The sequence below is a fragment of the Pantherophis guttatus genome, chromosome 18, assembly GCF_059756535.1.
Source record: "Pantherophis guttatus breed Tessera chromosome 18, ASM5975653v1, whole genome shotgun sequence".
Classification (NCBI taxonomy): domain Eukaryota; kingdom Metazoa; phylum Chordata; class Lepidosauria; order Squamata; family Colubridae; genus Pantherophis; species Pantherophis guttatus.
In genome coordinates this window covers 8,104,096-8,123,951 of record NC_142080.1, presented here as the reverse complement: position 1 = coordinate 8,123,951, position 19,856 = coordinate 8,104,096, and the positions used below count along the sequence as shown (strand labels likewise).

At 46.9% G+C, this 19,856-nt stretch overlaps 2 protein-coding genes across 6 annotated transcripts in view; both read right to left on the bottom strand.

The window, feature by feature from the left end:
* Positions 1-1,529: 1,529 nt before the first annotated feature.
* On the bottom strand, positions 1,530-12,292 carry LOC117658251 (RNA-binding protein 4B). The gene is made up of 4 exons (XM_087880962.1): positions 12,050-12,292; positions 8,626-9,048; positions 4,980-5,637; positions 1,530-2,196 (listed from the first exon to the last, which is right to left on the bottom strand). The coding sequence occupies exons 2-3, from the start codon at positions 9,035-9,037 to the stop codon at positions 4,988-4,990; spliced, it is 1,062 nt and encodes a 353-aa protein (XP_087737088.1). The 5' UTR covers positions 9,038-9,048; positions 12,050-12,292; the 3' UTR covers positions 1,530-2,196; positions 4,980-4,987.
* Positions 12,293-16,716: 4,424 nt separating this feature from the next.
* The window catches only part of SPTBN2 (spectrin beta, non-erythrocytic 2), a 102,458-nt gene continuing 99,318 nt past the window's right edge, over positions 16,717-19,856 (bottom strand). For all 5 annotated transcript variants that reach the window (XM_060694357.2, XM_060694358.2, XM_087880957.1 and 2 more), the window contains 3 exons: positions 18,309-18,482; positions 18,108-18,150; positions 16,717-17,000 (listed from right to left, as the gene is read on the bottom strand). In XM_060694357.2, coding sequence (XP_060550340.2) covers positions 16,767-17,000; positions 18,108-18,150; positions 18,309-18,482 — 451 coding nt within the window. In that variant the 3' untranslated portion in view covers positions 16,717-16,766. The remainder of the gene's footprint in view (positions 17,001-18,107; positions 18,151-18,308; positions 18,483-19,856) is intronic.

Genomic DNA, 19,856 nt, shown 5'->3' with positions numbered 1-19,856 from the left:
CAGACTGTTCCATTCGATAAGATACGAGGAGAGGGAAGGCAGACTGTCCCATGCGGGAGGATCCGGGGGAGAGCCATACTGTTCGAGGAGGGAAGATCAGGAACTGGACGGTTCTATGATGAATTTTTTAAAGGGGTGGAAGAGAAAGAAGCCCTGTTTGGAACGATCCACAAGGAAAAGAGGGGGGAGAAGGCTAAGGTGTGTGTTCCTGGGTAAAAGGAAGTTTTTTTATATACATTCGTTGAATAATAATTATTTTTTTCCAGGCATCCCACTAATTCTCACAACTCTGTTAATGAGACTTGGAAGCCTGGCTTCTCAGCCCTTCTCTAATTTAAGTGGTGTCCACCCTTGGCAACATTGACAAGTGAACTTCAATTCCCAGAATTCCTCAGCCACCCATAGGGAATTCTGGGAGTTGAAGTCCATGCGTCTTAAAATGGCCAAAATTGAGATACACTCCTGTAAGTCTTGAATATGACTGAAGCTAAGCTTATTTTTCCCCTGGAAAATAGACATTTTGGAGAAATCTTCACATGTGCAGAAATTGAGGGACAGAACCAGCAGGAAGAACTCAAATCTAGTTTATGCAGTTTGAAATCTTAAGAGATATATCTACATATACATATATATATATACAGATGGATGGATGGATGGATGTGCCAGCATAACTCTGGAATGGCTGGAGCAATTTCAACGAAACTTGGTACACAGATTACTGTTTGGAAAAACATACTGTGGGAGTAAGACAGCCCTAAAACTCCTCGGGGTGTGGGTGTGTATATAAATACCCGGGCAATGCTGGGTTATCAGCTAGTATGAAATAAGAGCTTACATACACATATATACATGTATGTATGTATGTATGTGCCAGCATAACTCTGGAACAGCTCAATCAATTTCAACGAAACTTGGTACACAGATTACTTACTGTCTGGAAAAACATACTCTGGGGGTAAGACACCCCGAACATCCCTCGGTGTGTGTGTGTTCCAGCATAACTCTGGAACGCCTTGAGCAATTTTAACCAAATTTGTTACACAGATGACTCACTCTCTGGAAAGACATACTGTGGGGATAAGACATCAGGGTGTGTGTGTGGGTGTGTTCCAGCATAGTTCTGGAACGGCTCGAGCAAATTTAACCTAACTTGGTACACAGATGACTCTCTGGAAAAACATATTGTGGGGGTAAGACACCCCTAAAACTCCTCGGTGTGTGTGTGTGTGTGTGTGTGTGTATAAATAAATATAAATAAATAAATACCTGGGCAACGCCGTGTTATCAGCTAGTATAAAATAAGAGCTTACATTCTTTTCCTGTCTTAAAAAAAAACCTCTAAAAAGCCTAATTCTGAACGGAAATGAATCCTAAGCCAGGAAAATAAACTTTTGAGATTCTGGCTCTTGAAAAGGACCGCATTCCTCCCGGCAGCCCCTTTTACTTGGATGCAAAATTGCAAAGTGTGTCGATAATAGGTGAGCTCGCCCTTTCGAACCCGAATTGCACAAGGCAGACACTTTCAAGGATCTGTTACAAATGTTTTATTGTATTGGAGAAGGGAGGGGGGGAAAAGGAGAGAAATGTCAACTTCAAAAGAACTAAAAGTCACAGGTTAATAATAATATCCATAGCAAAAGGAAAGCTTTCTACAGTCCAAACGCAGGCAGCTACCAAATATGACAATGTCTTCTCATAATACAAAAAAAGAAAAGAAAAAAGGAACTGGATCAGCTAGAATTATTTAATTCCAAAATCGAGCCTACACAAGGGAGGAAAAATTGCAAATCGAACTGGAACAAATTGGCCCAAAGTTATCCTTCGAAGGCCACATATTTGTCTCTGGTTTATTCTGTGGGTCCCTCTGTCTCTGCTCGAAGTCCAGGCGTAGACAGAGTTTGACCAAAGCACAAGGCCAGTCATTAACAACCTTCTCTCCCCACTTCCCACAGCCCTGCCCTCCCCTCTTCCCAATAATGCTTGGGGAGGGGGGGGGGGACTTTTGTGTGGTTGTTTTGGTTTGGGGTTTTTTTTTGAAAAAAGTAAAGGGATTGTTAGTTGTCACTAAGCTTTGCAGAGAGACAGAATGTCCATTAGAGACCATGCTAAACACAAAATCGACACATCGTGAAGCCTGGCATAGCTTTGACATAAACGCGCCGCAGGAGCCCGATGTCCAGCCCTCAAATAGCCTACCTGAAAAATAAAAGACACAGTTCATTTGCAGGCTCAGTGCTGGGGGGCTGCCTAGAAAAAAAGCAAACAAAAAAAAATGGCATTTCCGTGGCTGAGCCCACCCCATCTTCCTTAGAGCAGGGGGTCTTTCGACCTCAGCCACTTTTCAGAGTTGGGGACTTCAAGTCACAAAATTTCCCAGCCAGTGAGTGGCCAAGGTTGAAGATCCATGCCATAGAGCATTAACTCAGGTGGGAAATTAATGGGGAAGTGTATTTGATTGGAGGGGGAGATTGTCAGAATATTAACCGGTTTTTTGCCCGCTGTTTTGGAAGGATCTCCTCCTCTTGGGGCTATGGACTGTCTTCAGGAGGGGTAGGGCAAGAACATGTTATTTTCAACCTTAAACTAAAACATTTGAAAATAGACATTAACCAGTGGGATATCAACACTGGCTACTCACCTTCCCCAACCCTCACACCGCACAAAATTACATTTTTGGATGAATGTCAGTATACCGATGGCTCTTCTCAGGGAGACGGATATTAGGGGACAGTCAGTGAAAATGCTGCAATTTAAACACTGCAGGGAAAGGAATTCCACCCTTTGGAACTGTTGGGAAAGGACTGCAAATAAACATTTCATATTAGACATCTGTTGCTTGGTCACAGGAAGGATGCGTACAATTGCTCCAGTTGCCTCTTACATGAAAGGCCACCAAAACCCCGGAAGAAAATGCAGCTGAGAATTTCTGAAGGCATGAGAATAACTAGAATGTTCTTCTATTTTTTTTTTTTTTTTTAAAAAGAAGGGAACAGAAATGATGAACCATTTGGAAGAAGAAAGGAATATTATCTTTCAGGAGAATTCAACCTGGGGGAGGAGGGGGGTGTCACCCAGTGAAAAGAAATCACAAGCTTAAGGATAGGTCAAAAAAACAGCAATCGCACCGTCATGAACAAAAGGAATTACCATATTTTTCGGAGTATAAGACACACTCCCCCCCCCCCATAAAAGAGGGTGAAAATTTGTGCGCATCTTATACACCAAATGTAGCCCTGGCCACTTGCCCCTGCCTGGGAAATGGGGCACAGGAGGCAGCAATACGCTATGGCAATCCCTGCAGCCTGAAACAGCTGATCTTCGGAAGGCCAATCCAACCGACAATCAGCTGCTTCTGCTAATCAGGCTGTGCTGAAAATGAAACAAACAGGCTGTTTGCTGTAAGGAGGCAAATTGCTGGGAGGCAGAGGCAGGTTTTTTTTTCTTGTTTTTCTCCCCAAAAAGGGTAGGTGCGTCTTATAGTCCGAAGCGTCTTATACTCCGAAAAATACGGTACTCCACCAGAATCTGTGCTGGGGCCCACAAGCATCCCCCATAAAAGAGGGTGAAAATTTGTGCGCATCTTATACACCAAATGTAGCCCTGCCCACTTGCCCCTGCCTGGGAAATGGGGCACAGGAGGCAGCAATACGCTATGGCAATCCCTGCAGCCTGAAACAGCTGATCTTCGGAAGGCCAATCCAACCGACAATCAGCTGCTTGTGCTAATCAGGCTGTGCTGAAAATGAAACAAACAGGCTGTTTGCTGTAAGGAGGCAAATTGCTGGGAGGCAGAGGCAGGTTTTTTTTTCTTGTTTTTCTCCCCAAAAAGGGTAGGTGCGTCTTATAGTCCGAAGCGTCTTATACTCCGAAAAATACGGTACTCCACCAGAATCTGTGCTGGGGCCCACAAGCATCCGTGAATTTTTAAGGATTAGGACATGTTTGCAGAGGGGGGCTGGCTAGTGCTAGCAACTATTAGCCACAGTGCCGAAAGGAAGACGTCCACAAATATAATTTCACGGATGGGAATTGGGCTTCTGCTAGTAAAGCACCTGGTTCAGCCACTGGTGGGAGAATATGGCCTCGATTGGCTGATTTGATTCAGGTAACAAAGTGCCAAATTTGCACCTCTGTCCAGATGGGATCTCTCCAAAATTGGCATTTTTTGAAGGGCCACCAAGAAAGTCAAAATGGAATGTCTCAGGCCCAGGTGGCGCTCAAGAGACTACACACTGGGGCATCTTGTATAATCAAAACTCGCTCTTCAATTTCCAAACCACTTTGGTTAAAAGCCGCTCCATATCCTATCGGTCGGGGTGCGGCCACTGTGCCCTAAGTTCAAGTTTTAGGGTGCATAGTGGGAAATAGGCAAGGAGGAAGGAACGAGGCACCCACAATCCTGGGAGCAGAGTGCAATATATGGGGCCATGGAAACAGAAGAGGAAGGAGAAGAGGAAGGACGAAAATAGGAATAAGACAGCGGAATCCACTGTTCTCGGGCAAGACCTCCCTCAATCTGACTGTAAGAAAGCACACAAATAAGGAGGAACAAATATTCCAGGGAACTCTGAAATGGCCAGGGATTGGTGGTTCCTACGAGTAAATCTTTTGTACCAGAAGCAATTTGAGACGTCGTGGACATGGCATGTGAGTTTGGGAGCCAATTTATATCCCTGGGATACTCTGAACCACTTTCATTTTGGAAGATTGCAGAACCAGGTTTATAGCAAGCTGACATTCTTAATTGGTGTGTTTTGCCCCAGTCTATCCTGGTCTCTCTCTCGGTTTCATCTCCCCCACCAAGCAGCTTGGTCCGTTCCTCGGCTGCTACGTATTAGGATCTGCAGATATGGCTGGTATCCTCCGAAGACCCACCCAGCCGCAGGCTGGTATCCCCCGTCTCACCACCAGCGACACCGATGTGCCGTCCCCCTCCTCCTCCTCCTCCTCCAAACTACTGATGAAAAAAACGCGCTCACCTCGAGAGTCAATACGCGGAGTATCGCAACCTGTCCGCGCCTGCATCCCGCCCGAAACGCTGGACATCGTAGAGAGAGGATCGCGGGACGGGAGACAGCTGAACGCGCTCGTATCCGTACATGTCTCCAGCGGTGGAAGCCGCAGCGGCCGAGCGACGCAGAGGGCTTCTATCCCGGGTGTAAAAGGACGACGTCGCGGCCACAGCAGCGACGGCTACCGCGGCTGCAGTTCCCGAGGTTGGCATCAGCGGCCTCTCGTAAGGGTCTAAGGAGGTAGAGAGGCGACTGGCCATGGCTGTGGCTTGCGAGTACTGGGCGTACTGGGAATACTGGGCCATGGTTTGCTCCGCATAAGTGTCGTATGCAGAAGCCCCATAGGCCGCAGCGTTTCTCGCGCGATACCGTTTATAATAATCCACCATTCCATAGGGGTCATCGTAATACATGGGATCCCCGTAGCCTGTAGGGTACGGGGTGCGCACCATTCCGTATTGCTCGCTATAAGGTTCGGTCAACTCAGCCACTTGCCCCGTGCGGTCTACCGGGCACTCTTTAGACCAGTGACCCTCCTTCCCACACCGGTAGCAGCCACTCTTGTCTCCCATCCCGGGCGCGGTCCTGAGACGGCTGGTGGACAACTGCACGCGCATTCGTTTGCCTTGAAGAAACAGACGCAAGAAGGGCAGCTATAAAGATTTGTTAAAGACAATTCAAAGCAAAAGCACAGCAGCTCAGAATTATTTTTATATTAAAAAAAAAAAGAGCTAACAAACCAGGAAATCACCGGCTGTGACTCAGTGGGTCAAAGAGGGAAGCCAACAGCTGTTCGAGGACACAATGCCTCTTTTGGTCCAGAGCGACCAGCGAGTTATACTCAGGAAATGGAAGCATTTTGGCAGTGAGAACCCGATTCTGCCCTCTTTTATGGTATGTTTCAATCGTCTCCCCAATTTGATGCTGGCCACTAAGCCCCGAAAATATTTTGGCAGGCCCGCAAAGCAGATAAGTGGATTGCAAATCAAAACCCGAGAATCTTGCTGACCAGAACATGAAATGCGATTTATTTCCAAGACATCTATGGGGGGGGGGGGTCATGCAGCTTCCCGTGTTTTCTAGGTGCTCCGAAACAATCAGATTTGCTGAATTCTAAATTAATGGTTTTTATACTTAAGCTAAACCATTTTGAGGTTTATTTCTCACTGACACAGCAGGATCTGTTCTTCCTTCCTTCTCCAGTTTGACTCTTCAGGAGGCATGGCTGTGCCCTGATCTTACTCGTTTGCAGACACTTTCCCTTTATTCAGTGGAACGGTCCTTGGAGACTTAGTGCTCCTGAGGTAGGAAGCTACAAACACAACACCAATCCAGGTCCCTGCCAGTGGCCTGTGCTTTCTTCATCCATTGTAATCAAGAGACCGAGGAAAGGGAGAAAAACCAAATGCCACTCATATCACTTTCTCCATCTATTTCAGACATCTAGATAATCAGACTCCATCCTGGATCATTTTTTAAAATGCCGGTAACAATCGCGCACAGGTAATTCTCAACTTACGACCACAAATCGAGCCCAAAATTTCTGTTGTCGTAACTTTGAATGGTCACTAAAGAAACTGTTGTAAGTTGAGGACTACCTGTATTTCGTACTGGTCTGTACCAAAAAAGTGAGACTACATAAAATGCTATTAGCAGAAAGATACATATTATTAATGCACTAGCTAGACCAAGCAAGCATTTCCCTTAATTGTTCAGATCCTTAATTCATAAAAGAATGCTACTAAGGTCCTTGAATTAATTATATTTGTGCTGACCAGTAGGAAACATTAACAAACTGCCACTATGTGTCACCTACAATTGCCCCCTCAATTAAACGTATCAGAGAGGGGGGGAGAAATGGGATTTCTCCTAAAATACAGTCAAAATTTGCTGTTTTTTAGTGCATTTACACCGACCTCTGTTGTAGATTTTTAACAGCTGACCCCCCCAACCATATTAGGCGCTCAACATTAGAAATTAACAACCTGGGCAGAAAGTGGTTTCAATTCTGCAACTTCTGAGACAGAAATTTAAAAAAGCAAGTTGACTTGAAAAAAAAAATCTAAACGCAGGGCATTAGGAAACAGATTGCTATTGGCTGCAAGAAGAAGGAAAGAAGGCATCAAATCCCAACAAGGCAGATGGTCAGTCCGGAAGCAGCAGGAGATAAATAGAGAGAAGGGTGGCTGAGGGTCCGGGATGGAGAAGGCTGGGTAATGTTGGCTACAGGGAACACCAGACAAGAGTACAAAGCACTGGGAAAACAAGAAGCATGGAAGCCTTTCCACACATTGATTGATGAACAGACAGGGAATGGAGCAGGGAAGAAAAGGAGGAGACTAGGATCCTCTGTCAGAGGCACTAACTGATTGATATACTTCAATATCTCACCTGGCAACTGCCCTCAAGTTTCTAAGCCACTATGGGAGATGACCAGGCTGAGACCGAAGGAGGGGTCAAACGCGTCATCGGTCACCAGTCCCTTCACGCCCACAAGAGATCTAAGGCCAGCCCACCTGGAATTCTGTTGACTCTTATCTACTGCCAATTTGCTTTGACCGTTAGTAGCTCAGATTCTTGTAGAGAGCTTTAGCGTGCAATAAAACTTGTATGTTCAATTAAACTGTCTGGACTCCTGATTTCCTGAGCTTGATATTCAGACTAGGTTGTCTGAACCTACTCATTTTAGACTATTTAAGTTGGCTTGGAATCTCATGCACGTCCAGCCAACTATGGTTTAACTTCTCAAAATATCCCAAGGCCAAGCATCACATGAAGTCAACCACCAATCAAAACAACTTGCATCAACCTGCATAACAATGGGCAAGTCACATCTTAAAACGAAATTGAACCCAACATTTTTGTTAAGTGAGACATTTGTTAAGGGAATGTTGTCCCATTTTACAACCTTCCTTGCCACAGTTGTTAAGTGAATCACTGCAGCTGTTTAGCTAATCACATAGTTGTTAAATGAATCTGGCTTCCCCATGACTTTGCTTGTCAGGTCCCAAAAGGTGGTCCCATGAACCCGAGACAACACAACCGTCATAAATATGACTCAATTGTCAAGGAAGGAGGGGTCATAGTGGCACAGTTGTTAGACTGCAGTACTGCATGCTAATTCTGCCGACTGCCAGCAGTTCGATCCTGACCAGATCAAGGTTGACTCAGCCTTCCATCCTTATGAGATCAGTAAAATGAGGAGGACCTAGATTGCTGGGGGCAATATGCCGAGTTTGTTATCCGCTTAGAGAGGGCTGTAAAGCACTGTGAAGCGGTATATAAGATGATTGCTAGTACTATTTGAATTGCTCACATGACAATGGGGATGCTACAATGGTTATTAAGTGTGAAAAGCAATCATAAGTCATTTTTTTCAGTGCTGTTTTAACTTATGGTCACTAAATAAACTATTGTTAAGTCAAGGACTACCTGTAACTGGCATCAGTTATCCGACTCAAGGATGGAAGTGAACTAGAAGACATTACCAGCTGTGGCCCCCCCAGATGACCCTTGGGAGCTCTGGAAATAACCTCCTCTTGGGGAGGAAAGCCAGAAGGGGGAAAAATTTTGGCTTCCAGCTTCCACGCCCCACCCTGGCCCCACTTCCCACCTTGGAATTCTGTGTTGTCGAGGCCTCTGATGGCCTCGACGGCATCCTCAGCTCTTTCCATGTGCACAAAGGCATAATCTTTCACGATATCGCACTCAAGCACGGGGCCGTATTCCTCAAACTTGGACCGCAGCTCCAGGTTCGTGCAGCTGGTGCTGATGTTGCCCACGTGCAGCTTGGTGGAAGCCTTGCTCTTGTTTTTGCTGGCTTCGACGTTGATGCACACGCCGTGCAGCTTGTAGTGGTGCAGGTTGCGGATGGCGTCCTCGGCGGCCGTCTTGTCTTCAATGTGCACAAACCCGTAATTCTTGATGATGTCACACTCCAGGACTCGGCCGTACTGCTCGAAAAGGGAGCGGATCTCCTGCTCGGTGGCTTCCCGGGGAAGGTTGCCGATGAAAAGTTTCACCATGGTGGCTAGAGCTGAGCGGGGGAGCCAAAGAAGGAAGGGTTAGTTGGCTCTGAACAACCAAAATCGAACACCATGAGGCAATTCAGCAACAGGGAAGAAAGAAAAAAGCCCAAGAGGTTATACTGATCGAAGAAAGATTGCTTGGGGTTCAGCCTCTTCAAGCACTGATTTTAAGTGATCCTAACTCTATGAAAAAAGCTGCCACCACTGTTAAAAAAACCTACCATATGGAAAAAGGAACCTCCTGATTTAGCACATTATGCAATCAGAATCCTAAATCTTTTAGAAAGCTATTAGGAATGTGCAACAGGAGATACCAGGAAAATACAGGTAAAATACATAGGTCATTCTGTAAGTGGAGGGCATGTGTGTGTGTATCCATATATGTGTGTATAGTATTTATAAGCCTGTGTGTGTATATGTATCTATATATCTATATCTATACCTTATCTATGTATCTATCGATAGCATGTATGTATATGTATGTGTAATATACCAGCAGAACTTTGTACAAGCAGAGGCCATGTGTGTGGTATGTGTGCATGTGTATACCCTGTTTCCCCCAAAATAAGAAATTCCCTGATAATAAGCCTAATCGGGCTTTTGAGTGCATGGCAATAAGGCCAAGCACTTCTTTCAGTGTTCAAAAAAATGTAACACGGAGTCTTATTTTCGGGGAAACACAGGTATGTATGTATGTATCTATCTATGTATAGAGAAATAGTATGTTTATGTATGTGTGTGTAATATACCAGAACTTTGTAGAGGCCATGGTGTGTGTTTGTGTATGCGTGTGTATGTATATATTTCTATATCCGTCCATCTATATAGTATGTATATATATTTGTGTGTAATATACCAGAACTTTGAGACTATGGTGTGTGTGTGTATGTGTGTGTGTGTATGTGTGAGTATATGTATGTATCTCTATATCTATCTATCTATCTATCTATCTATCTATCTATCTATCTATCTATCTATCTATCTATCTATCTGTTGTGGTCTGCCAGCAACCTGCGGAACTAGCAGCGGAGTCGGACAGTGAGGAGGCTGGGGAGGAACATTTGCCAGTCCTGGAGTCTGGGGAAGGCCCCGACGAGGCTCTGCGTCGGAGGCAGAGATGGGGCCAGGGCCATCTGGGAGTGATGCGCAGACTCCGGAGCCTCCAGTGTCGGACAGCAGAGAGACAGAGGAACAGGGGGAGCCTGTTCCTAGTGTGCGCATGGGCAGAGCTGCCAGTTAAAACTAAAGGAACAACTTGCGAGTAAGGCCTGGAGATGATTGGCCCCTCCCATAAGGCTTAAAGAGGAGCAAAGGCACATGGGCCCTTTACAGGAAAGCAATGTTGTTAATTCTGTTCCCAGTTGGCATCTCTATTTGATTCTGGACTCCATGGGGCTTTGCCAAGTAGGTCTTTGGCAGAGTGTCGAGGGAGATAGAGGTTGGTGATTATTCCAAAGGACTTCTCCCGAAGGACTTTTTGCAACTAATTGGGACTCAGCTGTGAATGAACTAATTCACAGCTGTTACAATTAAAGAAGTTTTTGGGACTACAATGACTCAGGAAGCTATCTATCTATCTATCTATCTATCTATCTATCTATCTATCTATCTATCTATCTATCTATCGTATATATCTGTATCTGTGTGTGTGTATACCAACAGAACTTTGTACGAGCAGAGGCCATGTGTGTGTATCTATCTATCTAGAGAGAAATAGTATGTATGTATGTGTGTGTGTAATATACCAGAACTTTGTATGGGCAGAGGCCATGGGGTGTGTGTGTATGCATGTGTGTATATGTATGTATCTCTATATTTCTATATCTATCTATAGATATGTATATATATGTATCTCTCTGTGTGTGTTTGTGTAATATACCAGAATTTTGTACAAGCAGAGGCCATGTGTGTGGTATGTGTGTATCTATCTATCTATAGAGAAATTGTATGTAAGTATGTATGTATATGTGTATGTGTGTAATATACCAGCAGAACGTCGTAGGTGTAGAGGCCATGTGTGTGGTATGTGTGTATGTATTTATCTACAGAGAAATAGTGTGTGTGTGTGTGTGTGTGTGTGTGTGTGTGTGTAATATACCAGAACACTGAATGAGCAAAGGCCATGGTGTGTATGTGCGTGTGTGTATATGTATCTGTATATTTCTATATTTCTCTATCTATAGATAGTATATATATATATACACTGCTCAAAAAAAATAAAGGGAACACAAGCAGAAGACATCCGAGATCTGAATGAATTAAATAGCCTGATTAAATACTTTGTTCTTTCCATACAGTAGTTTTGTGTTCCCTTTAGTTGTTTGAGCAGCGTATAAACTACTGTATGGAAAGAACAAAGTATTTAATCAGGCTATTTCATTCATTCAGATCTCGGATGTCTTCTGTTTGTCTTCCCTTTATTTTTTTTGAGCAGTGTATATATATATGTATATGTATATGTATTTGTATATGCATGTATGTGTTTGTGTAATATACCAGCAGAATTTTGTATGAACAAAGGCCATGTGTGTGGTATGTGTGTATGTATGTATCTATCTATATCTAGAGAAATAGTATGTACGTGTGTGTGTGTGTCTGTAATATACCAGAACTTTGTATGGGCAGAGGCCATGGGGTGTGTGTGTATGCATGTGTGTATATGTATGTATCTCTATATTTCTATATCTATCGATCTCTATATATGTATATCTATATATCTATATATATGTCTCTCTCTGTGTGTGTGTGTGTAATATACCAGCAGAACCTCGTCGGAGCAGAGGCCGCGGTTGTGTCTGCCTGTGTGGAGTGAATGGCTGTGGGCGTGTTTCTTATTCAATGTGCGCCCTCAGGATTAGTATCAGAAAATACTGCCATTAACCGAGGCAGAAGGCCAAGGCCTCAGTTTTGCATGCAGGCCTCCGCAAGCTGAGTCCCCCCCTCCCCCGAACAACGCACCTTCCCCCGCCGCCCGTTTCCTCCACCCGCCCGAACCGGCCCCTCACAAACCTCAGCAACAGCCCTCGGCACAAAATGGCGGCGGCGGCGGCAACTAAATTTCACCTCCTCTTCCAAGGCCTTGGCCCGCCTCCTCGCCTTCCTCTGGGTTATGATTGGTCCGGTCCAGAGACGCCGGGCACTACGAATGGCCAAAGGGGAAAGTGTGTGGAAGACGTCTACCCAATCAGCGCTCGACTTTAGCAAAACCCCTAAGGTGATTGGCTATCGTCTTCTGTGAGGGCGCTGAGAAGTGACCCTGCCTACCCTTGCAACTCTTCGGCCAATCGTGTTAGGCGAAGGATGTCAACGCTTGCCGGAAGTCAGTCGGAAAAGGAGGTAATAAATCCGGGTGCGGGGAAGACGATAGGTCCTTCAAAATTTGACAGGTGGGGAGGGCGGGCCGAATGTTAGCCACTGCCAAAAGAAGGGTGAAGGGGAGAAAGACGAAACCGGAGGAAGGGGGGGCGGGAGGAGGAGGAGTTAGGCCAGATTGTTCCATTCAAGATACGGGGGGGGGGAAGGCAGACTGTCCCATGCGGGAGGATCCGGGGGAGCCCATACTGTTCGAGGAGGAGGGAAGACCAGGAACTGGACGGTTCCATGATGAATTTTTTAAAGGGGTGGAAGAGGAAGAAGCCCTGATTGGAACGATCCACAAGGAAAAAAGAGGGGGGGAGAAGGCTATGGGTGTGTGTTCCTGGGTGAAAGGAAGTTTCTTTATATACATTCGTTGAATAATAATTATTTTTTTCCCCAAGCATCCCACTTACTTATTCTCACAACAACCCTGTTAAGAGACTTGGAAGCCTGGCTTCTCAACCCTTGGCAACTTTTGACTAGTGAACTTCAATTCCCAGAATTCCTCAGCCAGCCATGGGGAATTCTGGGAGTTGAAGTCCACCAGCCTTAATAGTTGCCAAGTTTGGACACCCCTTCTTTAACGCTTTTGATTGGGATATCATAAAATTTGTTGGGGAGGCTGGGAAATGGTGTTATTCCACCTTTCTACAGCCCTATTATACTTTGAAGCAATAAACACAACAGGTGAAGCACTTCAAAGGAAAATAAACTCAACAATCAGGCTGGTTACTTTGGATGGGAGGCCACCAGGCGATCCCAGATGAAGTTGTGGTGGTGGGGGGAATCATTTAACAGGTGTTTGTCTAGAGGGTCTCAAGTGTTGTGTCTGTAGTCACCAGGAATCAAGCTCACCTCAAGGGAATATTTAACTTTTTCTCTTCCTTATAGTCCGGAAAGACTAAGCCAATTGTGAGAAAAATATATATACTTAATTGATACATTATTAGACCCCTGAATTGCTGAAGCAAATCATTGATCAGAACAAAGGAAGAGGAGTGGAAAGTGAGAAGAATTATTTCTGGACTTGTCTCCAGAACTTGTGAGTGCTCCAACACTGGAAGCCTTTAAGGATACTGCAAAATCTCCGTCCCACCCCACTCTGGGGCCAGTCAGAGGTGGTATTTATCGGTTCTCCGAACTACTCAAAATTTCCGCTACCGGTTCTCCAGAACTGGTCAGAACCTGCTGAAACCCACCTCTGGGTGTTCTTCTTGAGCAGCGGGTTGGACTAGAAGACCTCAAGGTCCCTTCCAACTCTGTTATTCTGCGAATTCCTCAGCCAACTGTGCTTGGTCAGGAATTCTGGGAGTTGGAAGTCCATAGTTGTCCATCTGATTTAAAAGCATAAGAGCAGGGAAGGAGTGGGGATGTTTTTACTTGCTGGAGCACTTCGTGCACATGAAGAACTTTGCACATCATGCCAAATCAAACAAATCCTGGAAGGCAAAGATCCACCTTTAAAATCTCTTAGGTGATCGACTGGAAAGCGATGATGCTACCCAGGTCGCGCAAGGAAAGGAAACTCCACCACTTGGCGATCTTTCTTATTGGTAGGAGGGTTGTTTTTTGTTTTTGTCCTAACAAATGACAACAGCCGTTCCAGGCCACCAACTGGCAAAACACGATGGGTTGAGAGGTGGTATTCAGCCGGTTTGTGCAAACCGGTAGCGGAGATCGCAGGTGGGCCCGTCCACCTGCCCCCGGCTCTATGCCGTCCTATTTAGGCATGTTTTCGAGGTCGGGCGCAGGCATGGAAGGCGTGCGAGCGAGCAAAGCGCATGTGTGAAGCGAGCGTCCGCGCGGCGAAACGGTGGTAAGATTATTGGGAACCCACCGCTGGATAGGTTAGCAAGAGAGAAACCTGGCCCGTTCGGAGAACAAGCAAAGGGCCCCATTTTGGAAACCTGCCTTACGAAGAGAAAGAAAGAAGCACGGCGACTCTCCACAGATTCTTTTTTATTTCTCCAAAAAAAAAAAAAAAATATTGGAACAGATGTCACTGCAAACACATGGATAACAGTCCCCAACGAGCACAGAGAACACTGCTGGGGGCCCTTGAGGGGAGTGCCGAAGAAGGCAAGGGTGTCTTGCTTGTAGGGCCAGGCCTCCCCATCACCTCCCCTCCTCTAAGCAGCATGAAAAAAAAAAAGAAAAAGAAAAAAGAAAAACAACATTCCTGCGCATCGGAAGGCAGGCAGGCCGTCCCTCTGGATCTTTCTGCATCCCCATCCGTGCGCCAAGGCTGGGGGTTTTTTTGGCGCGCCCCTTTTTTTTTTTTTTGCCTGAAGGGAAGAGAGAGGCGATGCTCTCTGCGCCATGGCAAGGCTTGCAGAGGCGAGGTGGCAATGCAGGGCGACAATCAAGAGGACAAATGGAAGGCACACCCAGGTCCAGGGACCAAGGCCGGGGAGATAGGAAGAGAAGAGTGTGGGGCGGAGGGCGTCCACACGACCCTGGCAAGCAACTGCGAGAGGAGTCCAGAATCGACGCAATGTGCCAACTTGGGGTGCTCACCAGTGGAGGAATGAGAAAGTCATTGCAATACAACAGCTCTAGGGGGAAATTTTCCGCCCTCCTGTTTCTATGCTAGGCCCTGCAAGCTGTTCTCTCCTGCCACTCGTGAACGTTGCAAAGAGCGTGGGCGCACTTGCGGGGAGGGTGGGGGGGTGAGATCCGTGGCAGGTAGCCACGGGAGGCAAAGATCCACCTTTAAAATCTCTTAGGTGATCGACTGGAAAGCGATGATGCTACCCAGGTCGCGCAAGGAAAGGAAACTCCAACACTTAGCGATCTTCCTTATTGGTAGGAGGGTTGTTTTTTGTTTTTGTCCTAACTCCGAGGACTCGGAGACTTAACAAAAGGGGTGTGTGGGTCAATGAATATTGCATAGAATAGAGGCTGGGGGGGTGGGAGGGAGGGGAGGCTATGAAACCGGCCTTCCCAAAGCCTGAAGATTCACCAAGTGCATTGGAACCTCGCCTTCCGATTTCTCAGCCGGCGTCACCCCAGGGCTGGAGGGTGCGAGTCAGGGAAAGCTTTGCCCAAAGGATCCGAAATCCAGAACAGGATCACTTATAACAGCGCTGCCACGTGTAGCGTGGACGGTGGGGGGGAGGGGATTTTAAAGCAAAAGGGGTCTGGCGTTGATTGCTGCTCCCTTGGTCGAGAGGGATCTAGCTCGGGTTTCCTAGCCAAGAACCTCTTAGCAAGCATCGGGGGCGGGGATCTTAACGGACGATCCCCACACTGGAGCGCCTGAGAGATCCGAACTTTTAGGCACTGCGAGGCAACTTCGGAGGGAGGGCAGGCAGCCAAGGTCCCAAGACTCAGCTGCAGGATTGTACATATATATCATCCTCCCCAATGTTTTTGCCCTCCTGCCTCCGTATCCTGCTGCATTCAGGATACGGGCAAGCCGTAGAAATGCACACAAAGAGCACCAGGCGCATTTGCAAGCTCAGCATCCTCGGCCCGGCTTCATTTCCCAAATGTCGCTTCTCAACGACAAGATGCACAAGGAAGTGCTTCAGCTCCGGGGGACGAATGGCACTGCGTTGCGCATCCTCAGTTTGATTCTTTAGAGGGTGTGTGTGTGTGTGTGAGAAGTGTGGATATAGGCGGGATTTTGAACAGTGGGGGAGGATTGTTCAAATGTTTAGAAGAGGCTACTCTTGGCTTTGCACGGGGCCGAAGTGGCCCATAAACTTTTTTCCAACGGGATTTTGCCTGCAAGGAGAGGGGTGGGATACCTTAACAGCCTTGGAGCACAGATGACAGAAGAGGAGGAGGAGGAGAAAGAGAGTGAGCAAAGGTAGTAGTAATCGACTCCTGAAGCCCGAATTTTGTACCTGTGGGACTTCCAGGGACGTCGCTGCTACCAGAACCCACAAAAAAGGCCAGCGTCGTTAAAAACACCGGTCTGCGATCAGCCCCTGTGCCACCTCTCTTTCTGTGGCCTGTTTGCCCAGACCCACAGACCCGTCCTCCCCCCACTAGATGTCCAGCATCTGACAATCTGCTGCTGCCCCGCTCCTGGGGAAGAGGCCTTTCCCCCACCACTTTTGCACCGACACAACCGTCTTTGCCGCTGTGTCCACCCTCCCGTTTCAACCAGGAGGACGTGGCCGGTTTTGGTTTTTCTTTCTAACGGGGAAGGAAGGCATTCCTTGTAAACGTCAAGAGATGCTTCATGCAATCTGCAGGATTTTAAGAAAATAGAGCGACGGCCGCTTTGGTTACGCCCCCCCCAACCCGGCTCCCCTTGCTGAACTCAAGCCCCTCGCCGCACCCCACATCACTGCTCAGGCCTGTACAGATTTTCGCCAACAGCAGCAGAGCCCCCCTGCCCCTCTCCCACCGAGGACTCCTATTTATTCTTCTTGAAAAAACTGAAGCGTTTCTCGCGGTCCTTCTCCTTCGCCTCTTTGCTACGCAGGGTGACAGTCCCTTCCGAGGCGCTGTGCGGGGGCGCGGCCGGCATCGTCATGGCTCGCGTCATGCCTTTGCTGATGAGCGCAGGCTGGTCTTCTGCGGGGTCTTGGGGGGTGAGGGCGGACGCAGCAGCTGCATTGATCACTCGCATCCAAGTACTCATCTCTGCCTGGAAGGGAGGGGGGGAAAAGGAGGGGCCATGAAGAACAAAAGAATATTTCCCGCCAATCTGACAGAACTGGAAGATGAAGTAAAAGAGCCTTGGTAGTACAGGGGTTTAAGGCACCCTGTTATTAAGCTTATTAAGACCAGCTGCCTGCAATTACTGCAGGGTTCGAATCTCGCCAAGGCTCAAGGTTGACTCAGCCTTCCATCCTTTCTAAGGTAGGGGAAATGAGGACCCAGTTTGTGGGGGCAATAAACTGACTTTGTATAAATATACAAAAGGATGAAGGCTATTGCTGAGCACATTGTAAGCCGCCCTGAGTCTTCGGAGAAGGGCGGCATATAAATCAAATTTTTTTTAAAAAAAAAGTAGAAGATCATTTAGAATCTCAACCTTGGCAACTTTCAAGATTGGTGGACCTCAACTCCCAGAATCCCCCAGCCAGCATGCTTTAAGAGGGGTGGACCTCAACTCCCAGAATCCCCCAGCCAGCTTGATTTAAGAGGGGTGGACCAACTCCCAACATTCCCCAGCCAGAATGCTTTAAGATGGGTGGTCCTCAATTCCCAGAATTCCCCAGTCAGCTTGATTTAAGATGGGTGGAATTCAACTTCCAGAATCCCGCAGCCAGCCTGCTTTAAGATGAATGGACTTCAGTTCCCAGAATCCCCCAGCCAGCATGCTTTAAGAGGGGTGGCCTACAACTCCCAGCATTCCCCAGCCAGCATGCTTTAAGATGGGTGGACCTCAACTCCCAAAATTCCCCAGCCAGCCTGATTTAAGATGGGTGGACCAACTCCCAACATTCCCCAGCCAGAATGCTTTAAGATGGGTGGTCCTCAATTCCCAGAATCCCCTAGGCAGCATGCTTTGAGTGGACTTCAACTCCCAGAATCCCCCAGCCAGCATGCTTTAAGATGAGTGGACTTCCACTCCCAAAATTCCACAAGCAGCATGCTTTAAGATGGGTGGACCTCAATTCCTACAATACCCCAGGCAACATGCTTTAAGACAGATGGACTTCAGTTCCCCAGCCAGTACGCACACATCTTAGAAGTTGCAAAGGTTTGGAGACTCTGATTTAGCACAAATCTCTAGACTGCGACTCACCTCATCCTTCGCCTGGAATAAATATTCCTTGCCATCCGTTAATCTGCCAAGAGAAGAAAAGCAAACAAGAATCAATTGGTGTCAGCGAAGGAACGTCTACTCTAAACCCTTCATGTTAAAACTTAAAATTGTAAAATTGAGAAGTAAAAAAAAAAAAAAAATGCGGCCGACGCTACTTGTCCATAAGGCAGGAAAGCTCACCCGAGTTTAAAAACATGCTTGCGCTTCTTGTAATCCAGAGCCACGTTGCACTGCGCACCCTGCAAGCTGACGGGCGCTTCCCCGTGGTAGGGGATGTTGTTGGTGGCGTGTTTGCCGTCTTTGTAGAACCCAAAGCTGTTTTTCTGCACCACACAATAGATGGTCTGCCAAGACCTGGGGAGGAAGCCAGAGAAGAAGGGTGAGCCATAAGCATTTCCCATTTGTCCTCCTCTTCTGACCTAGGCTCCCTTAACAAGCAGGAGGCAGGAATTACTGTCAAAACCTCTTTTTATTTACACGACTGTGAATTACGTTCATTCACAGTCAGCAAGGTTTGTCCAAACAGTCTTTCAAAGGAATATTTCTCAACACCGACCTTATCTCGCTTGGAAAGCTGCCACGTAACTTGTTTCCAAACGCAGTACTAGGCCAAACTTGGCACAGAGTCACGGAATGAACGAATTGTTTCCTGCAAAACCCCACTCCCCGTTCGCTCCTCTTTTGTTTCCTATGGGAGGGGCCAATCACCTCCAAGGTGTGGCTTTACTCCCGAGTCGACCCTGCTTTCTTAGTAGTTCTTGTCTTCTGGCAGCTCTGCACATGCGCACACTGGGAACGGGCTCCAGCTGTTCCTCTGCCTCACTGCTGTCTTATCTCCCTCTCTGCCTCCGATGCAGAGCCCTCGTCTGAGCTTTCCCCAGGCCCCCCACCCCCACCCCCAGGACTGGCCCATGTTCCTCCCCAACCTCCTCACTGTCCGAACTCTGCTGCCAGCTCCTCTGGCTGCCTGGTGGGTCACAACACCTCCCCACTCAAATACTCTCCCTCCAGAGTAGATGCTCGACTGATTCGAGAGTTAGCACATTCTGGGTTCCTTCCGTTAATGCAGGCAGTCCTTAACTTACAACAGTTCATTTAGTGACCGTTCAAAGTTGCAACCGAACTGGAAAAAAGTGATTTAGGACTGTTTTTCACACTTAACGACCATTGCAGCATCCCCATGATAATGTGATTCAGACATTTGACAACTGACTCATATTTATGACGGTCGCAGTGTCCTGGGGTCAGGTGATCCCCTTTGGTGACCTTTTGACAAGCAAAGTCAACGGGGAAGCCAGATTCACTTAACAACCATGTTACTAACGACTATGATTCATTTAACAATTGAGGCAAGAAAGGCTGTAAAATGGGGCAAAACTCACTTAACAAATGTCTCGCTTAACCACAGAAAATTTGGCTTCAATTGTGGTCGTATGTCGAGGACTAACTACCTGTAATGCCATCTACTCCAGTGTTTCTCAACCTTCGTAGCTTTAAGACATGTGGACTTCAGCTCCCAGAATTCCATGCATCTTAAAACATGCTGGCTGGGGAATTCTGGGAGTTGAAGTCCATATACCTTAAAATGGCCATGAACTTGAGAAACCCTGATCTAATGGGATCCCGAAAGTGCATTTTCTCTGTTGTATGGAATGAGACCCCTTTTGAGTAACGCACGCGCACATGTACACACACACACAATTTCAAAGAGGCCCTGGAGGACTGGCT

What these genes read in the sequence shown, in the direction of transcription:
- LOC117658251 (XM_087880962.1), bottom strand. Translation starts at nt 9,037, where the DNA reads ATGGTGAAACTTTTCATCGGCAACCTTCCCCGGGAAGCCACCGAGCAG. An exon ending in CGACAACACAGAATTCCAAG is followed by an intron (nt 5,638 to 8,625) that starts GTGGGAAGTGGG and finishes TGTTTCTTCAAG; the next exon opens with GCAAACGAATGCGCGTGCAG.